Source organism: Corvus cornix, chromosome 8 (genome assembly GCF_000738735.6).
Source record: "Corvus cornix cornix isolate S_Up_H32 chromosome 8, ASM73873v5, whole genome shotgun sequence".
NCBI lineage: Eukaryota > Metazoa > Chordata > Aves > Passeriformes > Corvidae > Corvus > Corvus cornix.
In genome coordinates this window covers 1,222,876-1,239,970 of record NC_046338.1, presented here as the reverse complement: position 1 = coordinate 1,239,970, position 17,095 = coordinate 1,222,876, and the positions used below count along the sequence as shown (strand labels likewise).

At 57.6% G+C, this 17,095-nt stretch overlaps 1 protein-coding gene across 1 annotated transcript; it reads left to right on the top strand.

Moving 5' to 3' along the window:
• Window positions 1-3,143: 3,143 nt before the first annotated feature.
• On the top strand, window positions 3,144-15,818 carry IL23R (interleukin 23 receptor). Its single transcript, XM_039556052.1, has 15 exons — window positions 3,144-3,201; window positions 4,103-4,204; window positions 4,255-4,396; window positions 4,496-4,618; window positions 5,418-5,584; window positions 5,753-5,898; window positions 6,522-6,681; window positions 7,237-7,319; window positions 7,549-7,753; window positions 9,516-9,713; window positions 10,118-10,201; window positions 11,831-11,881; window positions 12,397-12,493; window positions 12,880-12,970; window positions 13,604-15,818. The coding sequence occupies exons 1-15, from the start codon at window positions 3,144-3,146 to the stop codon at window positions 14,204-14,206; spliced, it is 2,310 nt and encodes a 769-aa protein (XP_039411986.1). The 3' UTR covers window positions 14,207-15,818.
• The last annotated feature ends 1,277 nt before the right edge of the window (window positions 15,819-17,095 follow it).

The following is a 17,095-nucleotide window of genomic DNA, read 5'->3' as shown; positions in this document are numbered from 1 at the left end:
TGAGCACGGGAAAGAGAAATCTGCAGGAAAGAGCCCGGTGTGAGCCCTGGCTCTGCTCCCCTGCTGCCCGCGGGGCTCTGAGCTGCAGCTCGCAGTGCTCAGGAAGAGATAAGGACATCTCAGCCAAACGGCAGCCGGGGCCTGGGAAATGCAGGGGCCAGCAGCTCCGAGGGGCTCTGGCACCTGTCCTGGGGCAGCTCCACATCCCACCGCACTGTGCCAGCTCCAGATGTGCTGCCCTGGCTCCAGATGTGCTGCCCTGGCTCCAGATGTGCCACCCGGGCCCAGATGTGCTTGTCCTTGGCCAGACGGGATGAGCTGGCTGCAGATGTGCACGCTCGCCGTGCTGCCCCAGCGCCAGCTGTGCAGCCCTAGCCCCGTGCATTAAACACTCCCAGGACATCCCCAAACTAAAATTCCCACTGAAACCCTCGCAGTCCTGCTCAGGGTGTGTGTAACTGCACAAACCCACCCGTTCCTATAACCACACAGGTTCCATACATCATATACGTTACATAACCACACCACCCAGCGAGGTTTCACCCCGTGGCGCCGGCAGCCTCTTGCTCTCACTTCCACAAAAGTCCCCGTGGATCAGCCAAAACCCGGAGCAGTCAGGGCTTGCTGGCAGAGGGAGGCTCTGCCTTGCCCCGGGGGGGTGAATTCTGCTCCCCAACATTTCCTCCTGCGAGGCAGAGGCAGGAGCAGTGCGGGGTTTCCTGTGGTTGCACTGTCTAATGAGGTTAACACTGTTTTTGAGGTTTAACTCCTCAACCGACACGAAAAAGGAAGCCCCGGGCTCTGCAGAGCCGGAGTTTGGGAGCAGCAGAGGGAGCCGGCGGGATGGAGAGCGCCGGAGCATCCCTGGAGCCTTGGACCTCCCAACCCTGCCTGTAACATCCTGGGAGGAGCTGGGGACCAGCACAAGCACAGGGGGTGACACTCAGTGCTGGTGAGAACAACCCCGCTCCTTAAGGACTTTCCATTCCATGCCTCTGGGATCGGCAGGAAAATGTTCTTTCCGCGACAGCAGCCGGGACTCTCCGCCAGCGCTCCCGCCTCACACCCAGCGGCGAGACCGTAACGATCCGCTCGGGATGGGTCCCAAATCCTGCCAGAACTTTAAGACGCCCCTTCCCCCGAGGCTGCTCCTCTAAGGGATGCCGGGTTTCCCCACGGGCTGACTCAGACTGGAAAAGAAACTCCGGTGCTCTATGTAGGTCAGCCCCACACTGCCCTCGCTGCCGATGCTCGGCAGCTCCGGCCACAGCGGCAGGAGGAGGCTCCCGGTGCCACATGTCCTGAGGACTGCCAAGGTAAGGAACCCCTGCTTTTCCCAGCTTCCAGCCCCCCGCATTTAACCCCAAAATACCCCAGCTCCTGCTCCTCACCTGCTGCTCCGGTGTTTATCCGCTCCTGGCACAGCCGCCGGTGGAGATTCCGTGTGGTTTGGGTTGGCACCATGGAGCAGCTTTTCCCTTCTTTATTGAATTCACGTTTCTTTAGCCTAATGCACGAGGAGACTTCACCAGAGATGAGATCAAAGCCCAGCATCTCCAAACGGTCTCATTCCTTTGGCTCTGGAGTTTACAGACGCCTCTAAATTGGAATAAAAACACAAATGTGATTCCCAGAGGAGGCAGAGCCTGCGATCCCCCGGAGAGCTGGGCAGATTGAGAGTTTTGAGCTCTTCTCTTAGGACCCAAATTGCATTTTTTCATTTGCTCTGACTTGCAGAAGGTTCGTGGGCACTTGGGAACCGACAGCTTCTCTTTGTAGGTCAGGTAATAGGGAGGCACTTGAAATTTGACTCACTCGTGATGAGCACTTGAGCAGCCCCAAAACCAAACCAGGTCACCTCATCCCGCACGAGAAACAACGAAGCACTCGCTCTTGCTGGTGGCCTGGTTTGGGTTGAAAAACAGCATTTTGAAGCTTTTACTGTGGACTCTGGCCTCCCTGCAGGGGAAACTCGCCCTTCCTGACTGCAGGTATTGCATGGGGAAAGGAAATGATGGCGTGTGGGGCTTTGCTGGGTGTTCAGTCCCGGGCAGGTGAATGGGGGTGTCAGGGCTGGTTCAGGGCTGCTCTGTGCCCATCTCCCACCCCCAGACAGGCTTGTGGGGAGGCTGGAGTCACCCCAGCTCCAGGGGCTGGGGGGTGCCATGCTGGCTGCTTCCAGGAGGACGCTTGTCTTGGAAAAGAGGAAATTCCCCCCAGGAGCTGCATTTCCCTGCACCTCACCCATCTGTGCCTTGGTTGCTGCAAAGCCCTCCCAGCCCCACAGCCCAAGTCCCACGAGGCTGGTGGGGCTGGGCTTTCTTTCCTGGATTGTGGGAATGCTTCCAAGGAGGCTGTGGAGAGAGGCAAAGGGAGCAGGGAAGAATTTAAGCAACTGTGGGGTGCAGGGACAAGGGTGGCTCCTTGGGGACAGGTGGGAAGCCCTGGCCTGGGGTTTTGGGGCTGTCTCAGGGGGTCACTGCTGGGCAGAGCCATTGCTCAGCCTGGGCAGGACCTGAGGGAAAGATCTTATGGAAGCAGGAAATTTCTATCCCATAAAACTGTGTCTGAGCACCCCCAGGGATGGAGACTGTGGGATGAGCCCTCAGGGCAGCAGCCCCACTCTGGCCACCTTTAAAGAGCTTTTCCTTACGTTTAGCTGCGATTCCCTGACTTCCAGTGGGAGCCCATTGCCACCTGTGTGTCCCTGGGCGGCCCTGGGAGGAGTTTGGCTCCCTCATCTTTACTTCCCCATCACACATCCATTCCCAAGGATCTGCCCCCCTTGAGCCCCCTCCTCTCCAGGCTGAGCAGCTCTCCCAACCCTTCCACACTTCTCAGGTGCTCCTGACCCTCAGGCACCTCTGGTGGACTCATTCCAGAGTGTCCATGTCTCTCCTGATCTGTGGCACCCCAGCCCCGGAGCCAACACTCGGGATGGGTCTGAGCAGAGGGGCAGCACCCCCTGCCCCACCAAATCCATTTTCTCAAGGGAAGATTTCCCTGTCACAAATCCTCGCTGCCTTCTCCCCTCCCCTCCCTGTCCTCCTGCCTGTGCTGGAGCTGGTTTCCAGGAGGATTTGCTCCAGCATTTTTTATCCCCCAGACTATGCCACGCGCGGGCAGCAGCCGCAGTGCAGGCCATGGCAGGGTCCGGCGAGGCTTTGGTGCTCCACGTCCTGCTCTGCTGCCTGTGCCAAGGTGAGTGACGGTGACAGGGCTCAGCACGGCCACCTCGTGACACCAGAGCAGTGCCCTGGGCCTGCAGGGGGTTTAGAGTGGGAACTGGACAATCACAGAGCTGTGGGGTTTGGGGGGAGCATTGCAGGGGGGGATCCCACGGCCTGCAGCTCCTTCTCCTTCCCTCTCACATCCTTGGAATGGGGCCATATCCAGGCTCCCGGGGCCATAACCAGGCTCCCAGGGCTATTTTCAGGCTCCTTGCAGCCCCTGTACAGTTGTGCCCTTTCCAGGAAGGGCAGATGGAGCCTGATAGCGCCTGTGAGCCGGGGCTGCTGCAGAGCTTCATCTGATAGGGAAGGGCAGCGCCTCCGCTGCCCTAATCTTGGGGATCAGAGCTCTTGAGAGTGCAGGTTATTTCCCTGCAGTCATTTGAACATTAGAGCAATGCCTAAAATTGTTGAAACTGGCGAATCTGGCTGTTTCTGATGTGCCAGGATGAGTCACCGGGGGCCAGGGTGCTGCTGCAGACGGGGAGCTCAGCACAGAGCCACAGCCTGGTTTGGGCTGGGAGAGACCTCAGGGCTCATCCAGCCCTGGGCAGGGACACCTTCTGCTATCCCAGGCTGCTCCAAATCCTATCCAGCCTGGCCTTGGGCACTGCCAGGGATCCAGGGGCAGCCACAGCTTCTCTGGGCACCCTGTGCCAGGGCCTGCCCACCCTCCCAGGGAACAATTTCTCTCCGGCATCACTCGTGACCCCTGGTTTATCCCCATCCCGTGGGGTGCCAGGTAGCCGGGACGGGGTGTAATCCCCTCGCTGCAGGCTCCAGATGCAGAGCAGTTCCCTGCCGAGCAGCGCAGCCCACGGGCACCTCCTCCTCCCATGGGACACCCCCCGAGCCCACCCGCTTTGGCGCAGGTGTTGCAACCATCGAGTGCAGGGGGCACGTCTGGATCGAGCCCGCGCCGGTGGTGCGGATGGGCTCCGACATCTCCATCACCTGCCGGTCCGCCCTGGACTGTCCCTCGGCCCAGCTCCTCATCCTCCTCAACTACAGCCGCACTGAGGAGACCCCGCTGGTCCTGGACGGCAGCACCGTGCGGCTCCGCCTGCGCGATTTCCGGATGCCCTTCGCGACCGTCGCCTGTTTCTCCCTCTGTGCCAGCAACCACAGGCACCGCCTGGTGTGCGGCGCGGAGGTCCGGGCCGGCTGTGAGTACCCCCGTGCCCCCAGCCCGTGCCAAGCTCCGAGGGGGTGGCGTTTGGCTCCTCCCGGGGTGTCCGAGCCCTCACCCGGCCTCGCCCCCGCAGACCCTCCGGACCCCCCGGCAACCTGAGCTGCGCCATCGCCGAGGGCTCGGAGTGCCTGCAGTGCGCCTGGGATGCAGGACGGGACACCCACCTGCCCACCCGGCACAGCCTCCACCTGCGCAGGTGAGGCCCCGGGGCAGCGCGGCTGGGAGGGGGCGCGGGAGGGTGGCAGCCCCGGGTGGCAGCCCCGGGTGGCAGCCCCGGGTGGCAGCGGAGCTGCCGTGCCCCACTTCCACTTCCCACAGCTCACGTTTTGCCACCTCCTGCCCGAGAACCGCGGTGCGTTCCGCAGGTCAGAGCTCTGTCGGTGACCCGGCACACGTTCCATCGCGCCTGCCACATGGAAGCAGCAGTGTCCAGCTTCTTGGACTCTCTCCAAGATAGAGAGGGTGAACACAACGCTGCCCAAAACCCAAAACTGCAAGGCCAGCCTGAAGCTGAAGCTGAGGTGCTGGCTGCTGCGTGCCGTGCCACAGTCCCACCCTGGGATGCTCCCTGTCCCCAAAGCCCCCATGGCACCAGCCTGGCATGCCACACCCCATCCCCGGATGCTCCTTACCACTGAATCCCCATGGCACCAACCTAGCAGGCTCTCAGTTATCCTGACTCAGTTTTCAAGACATTAAATCCTATCATATGGAGGCTTTGTGAAGAGATAAAGCTCCTGCCTAAATTCGCTTGGGACCAAACTGAACCACACAGCCAGAAAGGAAGGAGAAAGTTCCCTTCCCACCGGGAAAACAGCAGGGGTGTCAGAACAGAAGGGAATGACTTTCCAGTTTGCTTTAGGGGTGACAAACCCCGGTTTGGGGGATGGCCATGCCCTGGTCATGAGCTGTGACACCTCAGGAGCCGGGGTGGCCGTGCCAGCGGGTGTGTGGTGCTGGGATGGGCACTGACGGGGCTGCCTTCTGCTTCCCAGGCTGGCGGATGATGAAGATGAGGAGGAAGAAAAGACCTTCCCTGCAGACTCACCTGTGCTGCTGAGAGAGCTGCACAATGCGAGCCACTACTCGGTGTGGGTGCAGGCCAGCAACGCGCTGGGCACTGCCCGCTCGGCCCCTCGGCACCTCAGCCTGCAGGAGCTCGGTATGTCCGTCCTTCCCTCCTTCCCTCCATCCATCCATCCATCCATGAGCAGCACGGCGTGTGCTGGGGCTGTGCATGGCCACCCACACTGCCCTGCAGTGTCACTTTGGGGACCCCCCTGAGTACAAGGACAGCCCTCACCCCACCCATTCCCGTCTCTCCCCACAGTGGTCCCCGCCCTGCCCGTGGTCATCGGCGCCGAGACGACAGAGACGTCCCCTCCCAGCACCACCACCCGCTGGAGGAGCCGGACACAGCTGCAGAACGTGCACTGTGAGGAGAGGCACAGAGCCACGGGCACCCCAACGTGGCATGTGAGACCCCCGGGACCCCCCAGACCTCCCCCCACACGCACAACCTGCCCCCGTTAAAGAGGTGCAAGTCCCGTTCCCGCTGGGGACCCCCGTGGGCAATGGGAATATTTGGGGTCATTCAAAACTCACCCCTTTTCTCCAGTGCTGGTGGGGAATGAGCACCCCCGGCCACAGGCAGCCCCCACTTTGGGGGGGGCGGGAGAGCTGATGCCACCTGAGAGAGGAGACGGCCTCGTGGGCAGGGCTGTCTCAGCCTTTTAAGCAAAGGCACAGAATTCCAAATATTTCCAAATGTCCTGCTCGGCAAGGACAAGGCACAAAATCCTCCGGGATGCTCAACGCACACCCCAAACAAAACTACACTGGGACAGCTCCACCTGAGCCCCTTCGGAAACACCCCTGGTGCCGGCAGGGGCTGAGCCTGGATCCCCGCTCCCACAGGAGCCCCCAAAATCTCCGCGCTGGCAGAATCCCAGCGTGGCAGCCGGCTGGGGGCTCTGGCTGTGCCCCGCAGTGTGGCACTGAGGGGACAGGGTGGCTCCTGCCCATCCCTGCCCGTGGGGACGAGGGAGGCGGTGGCAGTGGGGGTCCCGCTGCCCCAGCTCCCCGTGCTTGCCTTGCAGGTGGAGCTGGGCCACAGCGTGGCACAGGAGGGCCCCCGCTGGCAGCACGAGCTGCAGAGCGACACCCAGTTCGTGTTCCAGGTCAGGTGCCGGCTCAGCACCGCCCACAGCCCCTGGAGCGCCTGGAGCCCCCCCTTCCTCTACAGCACCCCCGAGGCAGGTGGGCTCAGCCGCGGTGCCACCCGTGTGTGGCGTTTGTCACCGCTGCCCGGGGTGCCCACGCCGGAGGGATTTCAAAGCCCTGTGGATGTGGCACTTTGGGGACACGGGGCAGTGGTGGCCTGGGCAGTGCCGGGGAATGGGTGGGCTCGGTGGTCCCAGAGGGCTTTTCCGGCCTAACAAATTCCATGGTCTTTAGTGGCTTGCTTGCTCCCCCGGGTGGAAAAATCGCATCAGTCGCTGTGTCGTGACAAATTCCTGTCACCCTGAGGCAGCTGCCCCCATCCATGCCAGCTTCCGACCCCAGGATGAGCCTAGGCACGGCCGGCTCAGCGACCCCGGGATGGCCGAGGAGCGCTGCCCTCGCACCCCGGTGGCAGCGGGGAACCGGGGATGTCCTCACCCCAAAAAGCAGCGCCCGCCCGTGCTTTCCATCTGCGCTGTTTCCTCTCCCAGCCGCAGATCCGGCAGCCGGGAGGGGCTTCCCGGAGGGCTGCGGGTGTGCGGGAGCCCCGGGTCCGCTCCGGTGTCTCACCGTGTCCCCCTCCTCCCGCAGCCCCCGCCGCCGCTCCCGGGGTGTGGCGGCGTCTGGGCCCGGCGCTGCCCAACGGCAGCCGCGAGGTGACGGTCTTGATCAAGGTAAGGTGCTTTGGGGCAGCCTCCGAATTTTTGGCTCTGCTGCTCCTCCCCGAGCAGCCGGAGGTGCCGCCCTCCCTGAGGAGAGGGGCGGGGAGGAAAATGCCAGCCCAGCTTGGAGCCAAATCTCTCCGTCCTTGTAAAATGTGTCCCCCAGCCGAGGGGACAGCTGTCCTGACCGCGTGTCTCGGGGTCAGACCCCACAAATCTCTGTCCGTCTCGCCCCTCCCAGCCGCTGCCAGCCCGGGATGCCCGCGGGAGGATCCTGGGCTATGCCGTGTCCGCCGAGGGAACAGGGACGCTCTGCCGCACCTCCGGCACCGAGTGCGCTGTCCTGGTGCCGCCGGGAGCCCGCGCCCTCCTCGTCACCGCTCACAACTCCAAAGGGGCTTCCAGCCCCGCCAGCATCCCCCTAAACCGGGGCGCGGGTCAGGAAGGTAGGATCCCACACGTGCCAGTTACAGGGACTGGATGTTATCCGGATTGTGGGGGAAATGCTGGAATGTGCAAGGGGAAAGCCCCGGCAGAGCTCTGCCCGCTCCACCGAGGGAGCACAACATCCTCCAGGCAAGTCAGCATCCCCTGGAGATGCTCCACGGCTGCACATGGAATCATGGAATTCTGGAATAGTCTGGGTTGAGGGAGATCCTAAAGCCCATCTCATTTCACTGTTCCGTGGACACAGACACCTCCCACTGTCCCAGGCTGCTCCAAGCCCCAGTGTCCAGCCTGGCCTTGGGCACTGCCAGGGATCCAGGGGCAGCCCCAGCTGCTCTGGGCACCCTGTGCCAGGGCCTGCCCACCCTCCCAGGGAACAATTCCTGCCCAATCTCCCATCCATCCCTGCCCTCTGGCAGTGGGAAGCCATTCCCTGTGTCCTGTCCCTCCATGCCTTGTCCCCAGTCCCTCTCCAGCTCTCCTGGAGCCCCTTTAGGCCCTGGCATCTCATTCCTTGATCTCCTAAGGCTGCAGCAACAAATTTAAAAATGAGTTTGCCCTGTCCATGTTGGCGGGCAAAGCAAAGGGTACAAGGCTGCTCCTCCGCTCCCTGCCCCCCAAAACAGCTCCTGCAGCTCTGCCAGCCCCCACTGTGAGCTGGGTCCACACAAACTGAAGAGGAAGGAAAGAAAAAATCCTTTTAAAATCCTTTTAGGACCACCTCATGCTCCATGTGCCCATGGGCTGTGGTTTTCCCCACAACCACACTTGCCTAGTTCTGAAAAATGTCTCTTTGAATGAGCAATGGGAGGGGAAAGTCCCATTCAAGCTGAGGACAAATACATGAGTAAAAAGAAACTGAAGAGAAATAAGGTGGAAAAAACTCTCTAAGCTCTCATGTTTATCAGAACCGTGCACGTTTCTGGTAAGACATGACAGGTGAAGATTTCAGGGACATGACAGAGCTGATGATGTGTTTTTTGGGATTCACAGAGATCTACATCTGGCTGGACATGAGCACAGCTGGCCAGGAGGGCCCCAGGGCAATGCCTGTCCCCTGTGCTGGCACTGCTGGGGCTCCTCCAGTCCTGGGGACAGCTCTGGGATCACCACTCCAAGAAGGGCATGGAGGGGCTGGAGCGTGTCCAGGGAAGGGAATGGAGCTGGGAAGGGAATGGAGCTGGGAAGGGAATGGAGAATTCCTGAGGGAGCTGGGAAAGGGGCTCAGGCTGGAGCAAAGGAGGCTCAGGGGGGACCTTGTGGCTCTGCACAAGTCCCTGACAGGAGGGGGCAGCCGGGGGGGTCGGGCTCTGCTGGCAGGGAACAGGGACAGGAGGAGAGGGAACAGCCTCAGGCTGGGCCAGGGGAGGTGCAGGGTGGATATGATGGAAAATTTCTTCATGGAAGGGGTTGTCCATCCCTGGCACAGCTGCCCAGGGCAATGCTGAGTCCCCATCCCTGGAGGGATTCCCAAGCCCTGTGGATGTGGCACTTGGGGACACGGGGCAGTGGTGGCCTTGATCTTTAAGGTCTTTTCCAACCTAAATAATTCTATGAAATACAGATCAATACATAAAGCTGGATTTTTATGTATATTTTGTGTGTCTATATATAAACCCACAACACTCTCTAATTTCCTGCTCACCTTTCAGTTCGTGAACACTTCCAGGAAAGCCACGCTTTTCCTGGGCGTGGCTGACCCTTCCCAGGCCCCAAGGACGAGGTTGGGGTGACAGCCCCCCTTTCCCTCTTTCTCCACAGAATTCCCAGCACCAGAGGCCGTGGAGGTGAAGCCTGAGAACCAGAGCAGGGTCCTGGTTCAGTGGCAGCCGCCCCAGCACAGCCAGAGACCCCTGCTCTGGTTCATACTGGAGTGGGTTTCCAACTCCCAGCAGCACCAGGAGGAGCAGTACTTCTGGGAGAAGGTCCCACACCAGGAAACACACACCTACATCCAAGGTAGGACATCCCAGGAATCCCTCTTCTGCTTGGGACAGCTCATCAGGACACCATAAATCTGAATTAGATTATAAATCCAAATTAGATCATAAAGGCAGCTTCATTTGAATTTGAGCCCACTTGTTTTTGGGGAGTGGGGCTGTGAAGAGAAGAAAAAAGGAGGAGGGGAGGAATTGGAGATTTGAGGGCAGTCAGTGGGATTTGGTTCCCTGGGTGAAGATCTCAGGGAAAGGAGAAGATGGAGACAGAAAGAAAATGAAGTGAGCTGCCAGGCCAGGAACAACCCCGGACCCACAAAGGCCAATCCATCTGCTTCCACCACTCAGCAGCAAGCCCCTGACCGAGCCTAGAGCCTGCCCAGCAGAGAAAAACACGTTTTTGAAGGCAAATCTGGCTTTTCCCAGCAGAGGCAGCGGCGGGAGCTCCCCTCAGCGTGTCCCTGTACGCGGTGTATCCCGACGGGATCAGCAACCCCAGCTCCGGCCGAGGTGAGCCTGCCCGGGGGAAAAGCTGCTGCTCCTCCCCACAGCCTGCCAGGTCTGGGAACAGGATAAACCCTCCCCAGCGAGCAGAGGAAAGCAGGATGGGAAAAGAAAGGGTTTAATCAAAGTATTTGTGTAAAACCCTGCTCGAGGTGGTCTTTGCTCGCCCGCATGGACCTGAAACACCCAAGAACCACATTTCCCCTCACCAGATGCAGCAGTGGAGCCGCTGTCCCTTTCTGTGGCAGAAAGGCGAGGTTCCTGTTTGTTCCAGATAAACCAAAGCACAGCAAACAGCTTTTCCAGAGAGCAGCTGGGCTGTCACAGCCTGTCCTTCCTTACCTGGAGTGGGAATCACAGAACGGTTTGGAATTTGGCTGGATCAGGCAGCTTCAGTGCTGGAAATGGTGTCAGAGAAGAGCATGAGCCAGCTTGCGAAGGAGCAGCGTCACCTCCATCGCTGGGGGTGGCTCTGGGTGTCCTCCAGAGCTGGGCAGGTCCTCAGCTGGGCTGAGGCCAGGCCATGGCAGCGGAGCAGGGTCTGACCTCCAGAGCTGCTCCAGCACAGCCCCACTGGGGACTGAGGGCCAGGGCTGGGCTTAAATAGAGCAGGGGTGGGTGGAGGGGCCAGGTGAGGCTGGGCAGGGCCATCAAGGGCTGTCAGAGCCAGAGGTACCTGCGGGTGACACCTGAGGGGACACCTGAGGGTGTCCTCAGCTCCCACCTGGGATGGGCCATCTGCAGCTGCTCAGAGACTTCTCCTGTGACAAAGCAGCTCCATGGCTGTGCCTGGCCCCTCTCTGAGCTGCAGAAGGGCAGTTATTCCCAGGAAATGGAAGCAAACACTCCTGCCTTGGTAGCCCTGGCTGTTGGGTGTTCTCCTCCGGGCAGGACCCAATGGCACCAAATGTTTGTCAAGGAAAAGTGATCCCGAGGGAATTGCTGAACTCAGCCGGGATCAAAGCCGGCTGCTTGTTTTGGCAGAAAGAGGCTTCTTGCCATGGCAGGTCCTTCAGCTGTGGATCTTCCCTCACTGCACAGAAATGATCAGGAAATTCATTCCCGTGGGGTTCAGGCACTTTGGGATCACAGAATCCCACAGTGGTTTGGGTTGGGAGGGACTCAAAGCCCACCCAGTGCCACCCCTGCCACACCTTCCACTGTCCCAGGCTGCTCCAAGCCCCAGTGTCCAGCCTGGCCTTGGACACTGCCAGGGATCCAGGGGCAGCCCCAGCTGCTCTGGAAAACCTGTTAAACAACCTGGGAGTGCTCATGCAAAATGATGGAGCTCCCCAGGGGTTCTAAATTCCCATTTCAGGTGCTGAGGGGAGGGGCGTGCAGGGAGGATGTTTTATAGCTGGGGACAGGTGTTGACCAACATTTCATTTAATTGGATCTCTGAGAAATGGGATGTGGTGGAGAACCCAGCCAGAGCTGGAGTTACTCATTACTTCAGGGAGCTTAATTTTTCTTGTTACACCGTTATTTATTTTTCTAAAAAGATAACACCAAACCAGGGCTTCTGTTCACCCCCTGTCCTCTAAATGAATTACAGACATTCCCCCTCTCTAAATGAATTACAGACATTCCCCCCTCTCTAAATGAATTACAGACGTTTCCCCCTCTCTGTTCCAGTCCCTCCGGAGGAGCCGCTCCTGGGCAGCACCTACAGCGAGATGTCCCAGGGTAAGGAGGGCAGCTCTGCCTTGTTAAGCCAGGCTTTCTCCCGGCCATAAGTGGGAGGTTTAACCCAAGCAGCACCTGGCAGTGGGAACTGAGAGCTCCCGGACACTTTGGGGAGGTCAGAGCCAAAAAAAGGGACATTTTCACTCTCTCATGACCCACGTGGAGGGAAGGCTGTGGTGCTCTCATGGGTGAGCAGCACCCACGGAATGCAAGCTTTGAGTTCTGCTTTCTAAAGAGGTTAAAATACAATGCCCAGTCCAAGTGGGAGGTGCCAAAACCAGGAAAATACAAAATCAACCTACACGAGAGACCGATTCCACCCCGCAGTTAGAACCAGGGCCTGCTCTGCTTTGCACATCCTGCACATTACGATCTGTTGCAGCACTCAAACCAAAAGCAAAACCAACATGAGCCGAGGAATTCATGTCAGTGTTTCTGGCAGCTGAGGTAGGAAATGGTGACTGACTGAGTGGCTGAGCCCCAGGCATGACCTCCTGCCTCTCCATCCTTTGCAGATGATGACATCGGAGCTCTCTTGGGACTGAGCCTCAGCGTGGTCGGACTGGCAGTTCTTTTTGCGATTGCGATGTTTAAAAAATCAGTCAGGAAAAGGTATTCCCTTCTCCTCCATATTTTTTTTCCCTTATTTCCATGTCACACTTTTTTTACTCTGTGTTCTTGGTGTGTAGAAGAAGCATAAGATTTCTTCTGGGATGTTTTAAAGTCAACTACAGGGTCCCTTTCACCTCAGCCTGAGGGCAGTGTCACCCACTTATCAGGCTGTGGTATGAAGGACATTTGTGTGCTCCACAGTAAGGCAGAGACCAACCAAAAAAATCAAATAAACACAGATCTGGGGAAACTCAAGAATGAGGAACCCAGAGTTTCCAAGCCCCCCTCAAAGACTGGGTGCACTTCATGTGCCCCTCCTGCCAGGACAGTTTCATCCTGCATGAGGACTATCTGAATAATAAATTGGACTTTTCCCTTTGGTGAAGGATTAAGGCCACCCTTGTGTCCCTCCTGCCAAAGTGGCTGTTTGAAGAGTTCCCCCACATGGAGAACAGCACCGTGGTGAAGTCACTGCAGGTAAGGGCAGGGACATCTCCCGGCTTTGCTTCACTCCAGATTAAAGCTTGGCTTCACAGAATTGTGGAATTGTCCAGGTTGGAAACCATTCTGAGATCACTGAGTCCAACCATCCCCCAGCAGCGCCAAGGCTGCCACTGCCCCGTGTCCCCACGTGCCACGTGGCTTTGAAATCCCTCCAGGTTTGGGGACTCCACCCCTGTGCCAGGGCTGGACAGCCCTTTCCACAAAGAAATTCTCCCTAAAATCCCACCAAAACCTCCCCTGGCACAACTTGAGGCCGTTTCCTCTGGTAATACTCCTTGTTACCTGGGAGAAGGCAGCTTGCTCCAGAGCTGTGAGAAACGTGGATGGGAGGAGGATTGAGCTCTCAGGGACTGGGAACTGCTCAGGAATCATTTCCCAGGCATTTGCAAGGTGTGTGGGAGCCTGGATTAGCTGAGGCTTTTAAACCTTAATTCCATCTACTCTGTATTCCGTGGCCACAGCTGAGTCAGGCTCATCCCATCCCATCCCATCCCCTGCCACGGGCAGGGAATCTTCCCCTAGACCGGGTTGCTCCAAGCTCTAATCACAGCTCTCCTCCTAACAAAATTCACCAGTTCATTGCCATAGGCATCATTTTTTCCCCAGGACGAGGGTGATTTCCCCAGTGCCAGTCTCCACGAGCCATTCCTGGCCTCCGGCGATCCCACACTTACGGAAATCGAGGAGGTGCCAGCACAGGAGGAGCACGGGAGCCCGGACACGGGGAGCAAGCCCAGGGCAGAGGTGGCCGAGGACAGGGAGCTCCCAAGGAGCGTGGTGGCCCCCAGCAGCCCGAGCCAGGAGCAGCTCAGTGCCTACAGACCGCAGCTCTCCGATGGGAATGCGCTGGGATACGTCGCTGCTGGGATTTACCAGGAGCAGCCGCCCGCGGCCAGCCCGGAACCGGAGCTGGGAATCTTCTGCGGGGACTACACCAGCCCTGTCCCCCAGCTGTGGGACCAGCAGGGAGGGGTGCCCCAGGTGTGTCCGCTGGACAAGATCAACCTCATCCTCAACAGCAGCCAGGCATTCCCAGTGCGGGCGGGACACGGACCCTTCCTGGAGAATCCGTGGGAGCAGAGGCCGCCCAGCGATGTCCCGGAGCAGATGCTGGTCCCTGAGGAGCTGCTGTCCTGCCTGAGAGCTGTGAACAGGGAGTCTGTGGATGTAAATCCCTGCTTCCCACAAGGCATGGGAAGGTTGTTCTGAGAGGAGGTGGAATTGTGGATAAAACCCTGGAGCAGTGACCGAGGCGCTGTCAGAGCTGGGATTTCCAATGGAAGAACCAGAGCAAAACTCCAGATTGGAATTTTGCCCTCTTACTCCACTGCAGGTTCTTGTGGCTGCCTGGAAAGCTTGGGCCAGTAAATCCTGAATTTAACCTTACCTCACACTGGCAGGAGCAAAAATCCATAAAACTTGGATTCCTGGAATGCCACGCAGGAGATTCCTGCAGGGTGCAATATCTTCAATTGCTGCTCAACATCGTCCTCTTGTCAAATGTTTGGAGTACTTCATTCCCAAATGTTTGGAGCTGTTTGGAGCACTTCATTCCCAAATGTTTGGAGCACTCGTTCCTGGAGCTGATTGCAATTAAAATGGTTAAAACAATCCCTCAGACATCCTGGCAGGGGTGTGGAAAATATTTTGGGATTGCTCCTGATGAGCAGACGCTGCACCAAGGAGGATTTATGTGTCACACACGGGCACCAAGAACATGGAATCCTTTCTGTATTTCATTTTCCTCCCATTCCCGATAAAAACCCACTCAGGTAGGAGCAAACCTCCACCACCTGCCAGGCTGGTTTAAAATCCCTCGGAATTGCTCCCTGGCCCTTTGGGTGAGGGATTTATCATCTCACAGAGCTTTGCCACCCCTCAGCCTCCCTGTGGGAAGGGCACAGAAAAACAGGATTTTTCAGGGACGTGACCGGGAATTTGGATCTTCCAACATCCAGAAGGTGAAACACAGGAGTCTCCTTCCTTCAGCAGCCAGGAAACCATTTACAGGTGTTCCTGGGACTTACGAAATATTCCCAAATCATATGTTTTTTCAATTTTTCCTAGGCACCGTGAGCATTTCTCCATCAGCTGTTGCACAAATGGATTCATTTTGTCGTTTATCATCACTACTTCCAAACCAGCCTCGCGTGTGCTGGGCTTTTTTTCCTTCCATACCCCCAGGAATCTGCTGCTGGTGATTCCAGAGGAGCAGTGACCTGGCAAGGAGGGGCAGGATTCTTCTTCAGAAGCAGCAAACACGCACAGAAGTGTGAGTGCAGCAAGGCAGGGAGTCTAAAATTAGTGAGTGCTGCCAGTGCAGGAAGGAAATTGTTCAAGAACAGCCACACACTTTCAGCAGCCCAAGGGTGAGGTGGGGACAGCTTTTGTTTCCATGTCCACATCCTGAGACTCGTGCTGCCTCTGCCACCTGAGCTGCCAGATCTCGAGGGAGGGAATGCTCATCTTGCCAGGAAACAGGGCAGCTCTGGCATGTCAGGGAGCTGCTGGGTGAATTTCCAGCCACAGGAGGGATCCCTGCACACAGATCAGCGGCCAGAGGAGCACAGATCCTGTTTTTCCAGCAGTGGGGCAGGGATAGAGCATTCCCAGCTCCCAGTGCCAATTCTCCCACTGATCCCTGGGTGCCAAAGGAAACATTTCTGCTTTCCATGGTTGCATCTGGTAACTCTGGACTACGAAAGAGAAGGGCACAAATATATACAGAGGGCTTCACCAAGCAGAGATAAACATGGGGAGGCCCTGGCACAGGGTGCCCAGAGCAGCTGGGGCTGCCCCTGGATCCCTGGCAGTGCCCAAGGCCAGGCTGGACATTGGGGCTTGGAGCAGCCTGGGACAGTGGGAAATGTCCCTGCCATGGCAGGGGGTTGAAATAAAAAGAGCTTTAAGGTGTCTCCAAACCCAAACCAGTCTGGGATTCTGTGATCCCAAACACTCTCCCAGGTTGCTCCAAGCCCCATCCAACCCGGCCTTGAACATTTCCAGGGATGGAACCCAATCACAAAGTCACTCTCAGCTGATTTATTTTAACACCTCAGGGTTTCCTCCTTCCCTCAAATATTACACCCTCCCTGAGTTTTGATATCAGGATTTTCTATCCCTTTTCCTAAGCTTGGTTTTACTGTTGGCAGTGATTCCCACAGGCTGTTTATCAGCTCGGGAATGAATTCCACAATTTTCACGACCCACAGAGATGCACCACGGTGCTGTCTCATCATCACCAAAGTTCTAACAAAACCTCACTAAGAAAGGTCTTTTCATTCAAAGGGGAGGATGGAACAGATTAAAAAGAAGTAAGAAATTGGGTGCAGAGAGTTCAAAGCTCCAGGGGGGTTGGAGAACACAGAGCCACCCACTCCTGCTCTGAGCTCCATCCCGTCAGAGCAGGGTGTGTCTGCTGGGTGTGCCAGGGCTGAGCTCGAGGTGCAGGGAGTTCCCACCACCACCAGAGATCAGCCAGGGACACTCTCCTTGTGGGATTTGCTTCAAAAAGTGGGCTCGGAAAAAAAATAGACCAAATGAAGAACGAAGAAACAACAAATAAACTTCACACATAATAAACTGTGTATGAAACGTGCATCCGAGTGGCAAGGTTAAACCCTTCATGCCATTACCATGCAGGAGGATGTGGAATCTGTTCTGCTTTGAGGCTGGCAGCACAGAGAGCTGGGTTTAGGCTCAGCTTAGTCACCAACTGACAGCCTGACCTTCGTTTGCTTCTTTTCTACAGAGTCTGGGTAGCACCAATTACTGCAGCTGGCAAAGCCCTGGGACCGAAGGCACCCTGAACCCTTTGGGAACAGCACCAGGGCCAGCAGATCACAGAGACGTCCTCTGAGTAATCTGGTGCTGCCGGGTTTTACTCCGTGTTTGCACTCAGCAGCCTGCCCTACGCTGGAAGCTCTGCAAGGGTTTGGCTGTCAGTAAATTGTGGGAGAGATTCGGTGGCAGATAAAGGCGCTGCAGAGGCTAAAATTGGATTACAGGCTCGGAGGTTTCACAGAGCTCAGTAACACCCGTAGACCTTCGGGGATTTCTGAGTTCACCAAGCAGAGATCAAAGCCCAGATTGTGACCA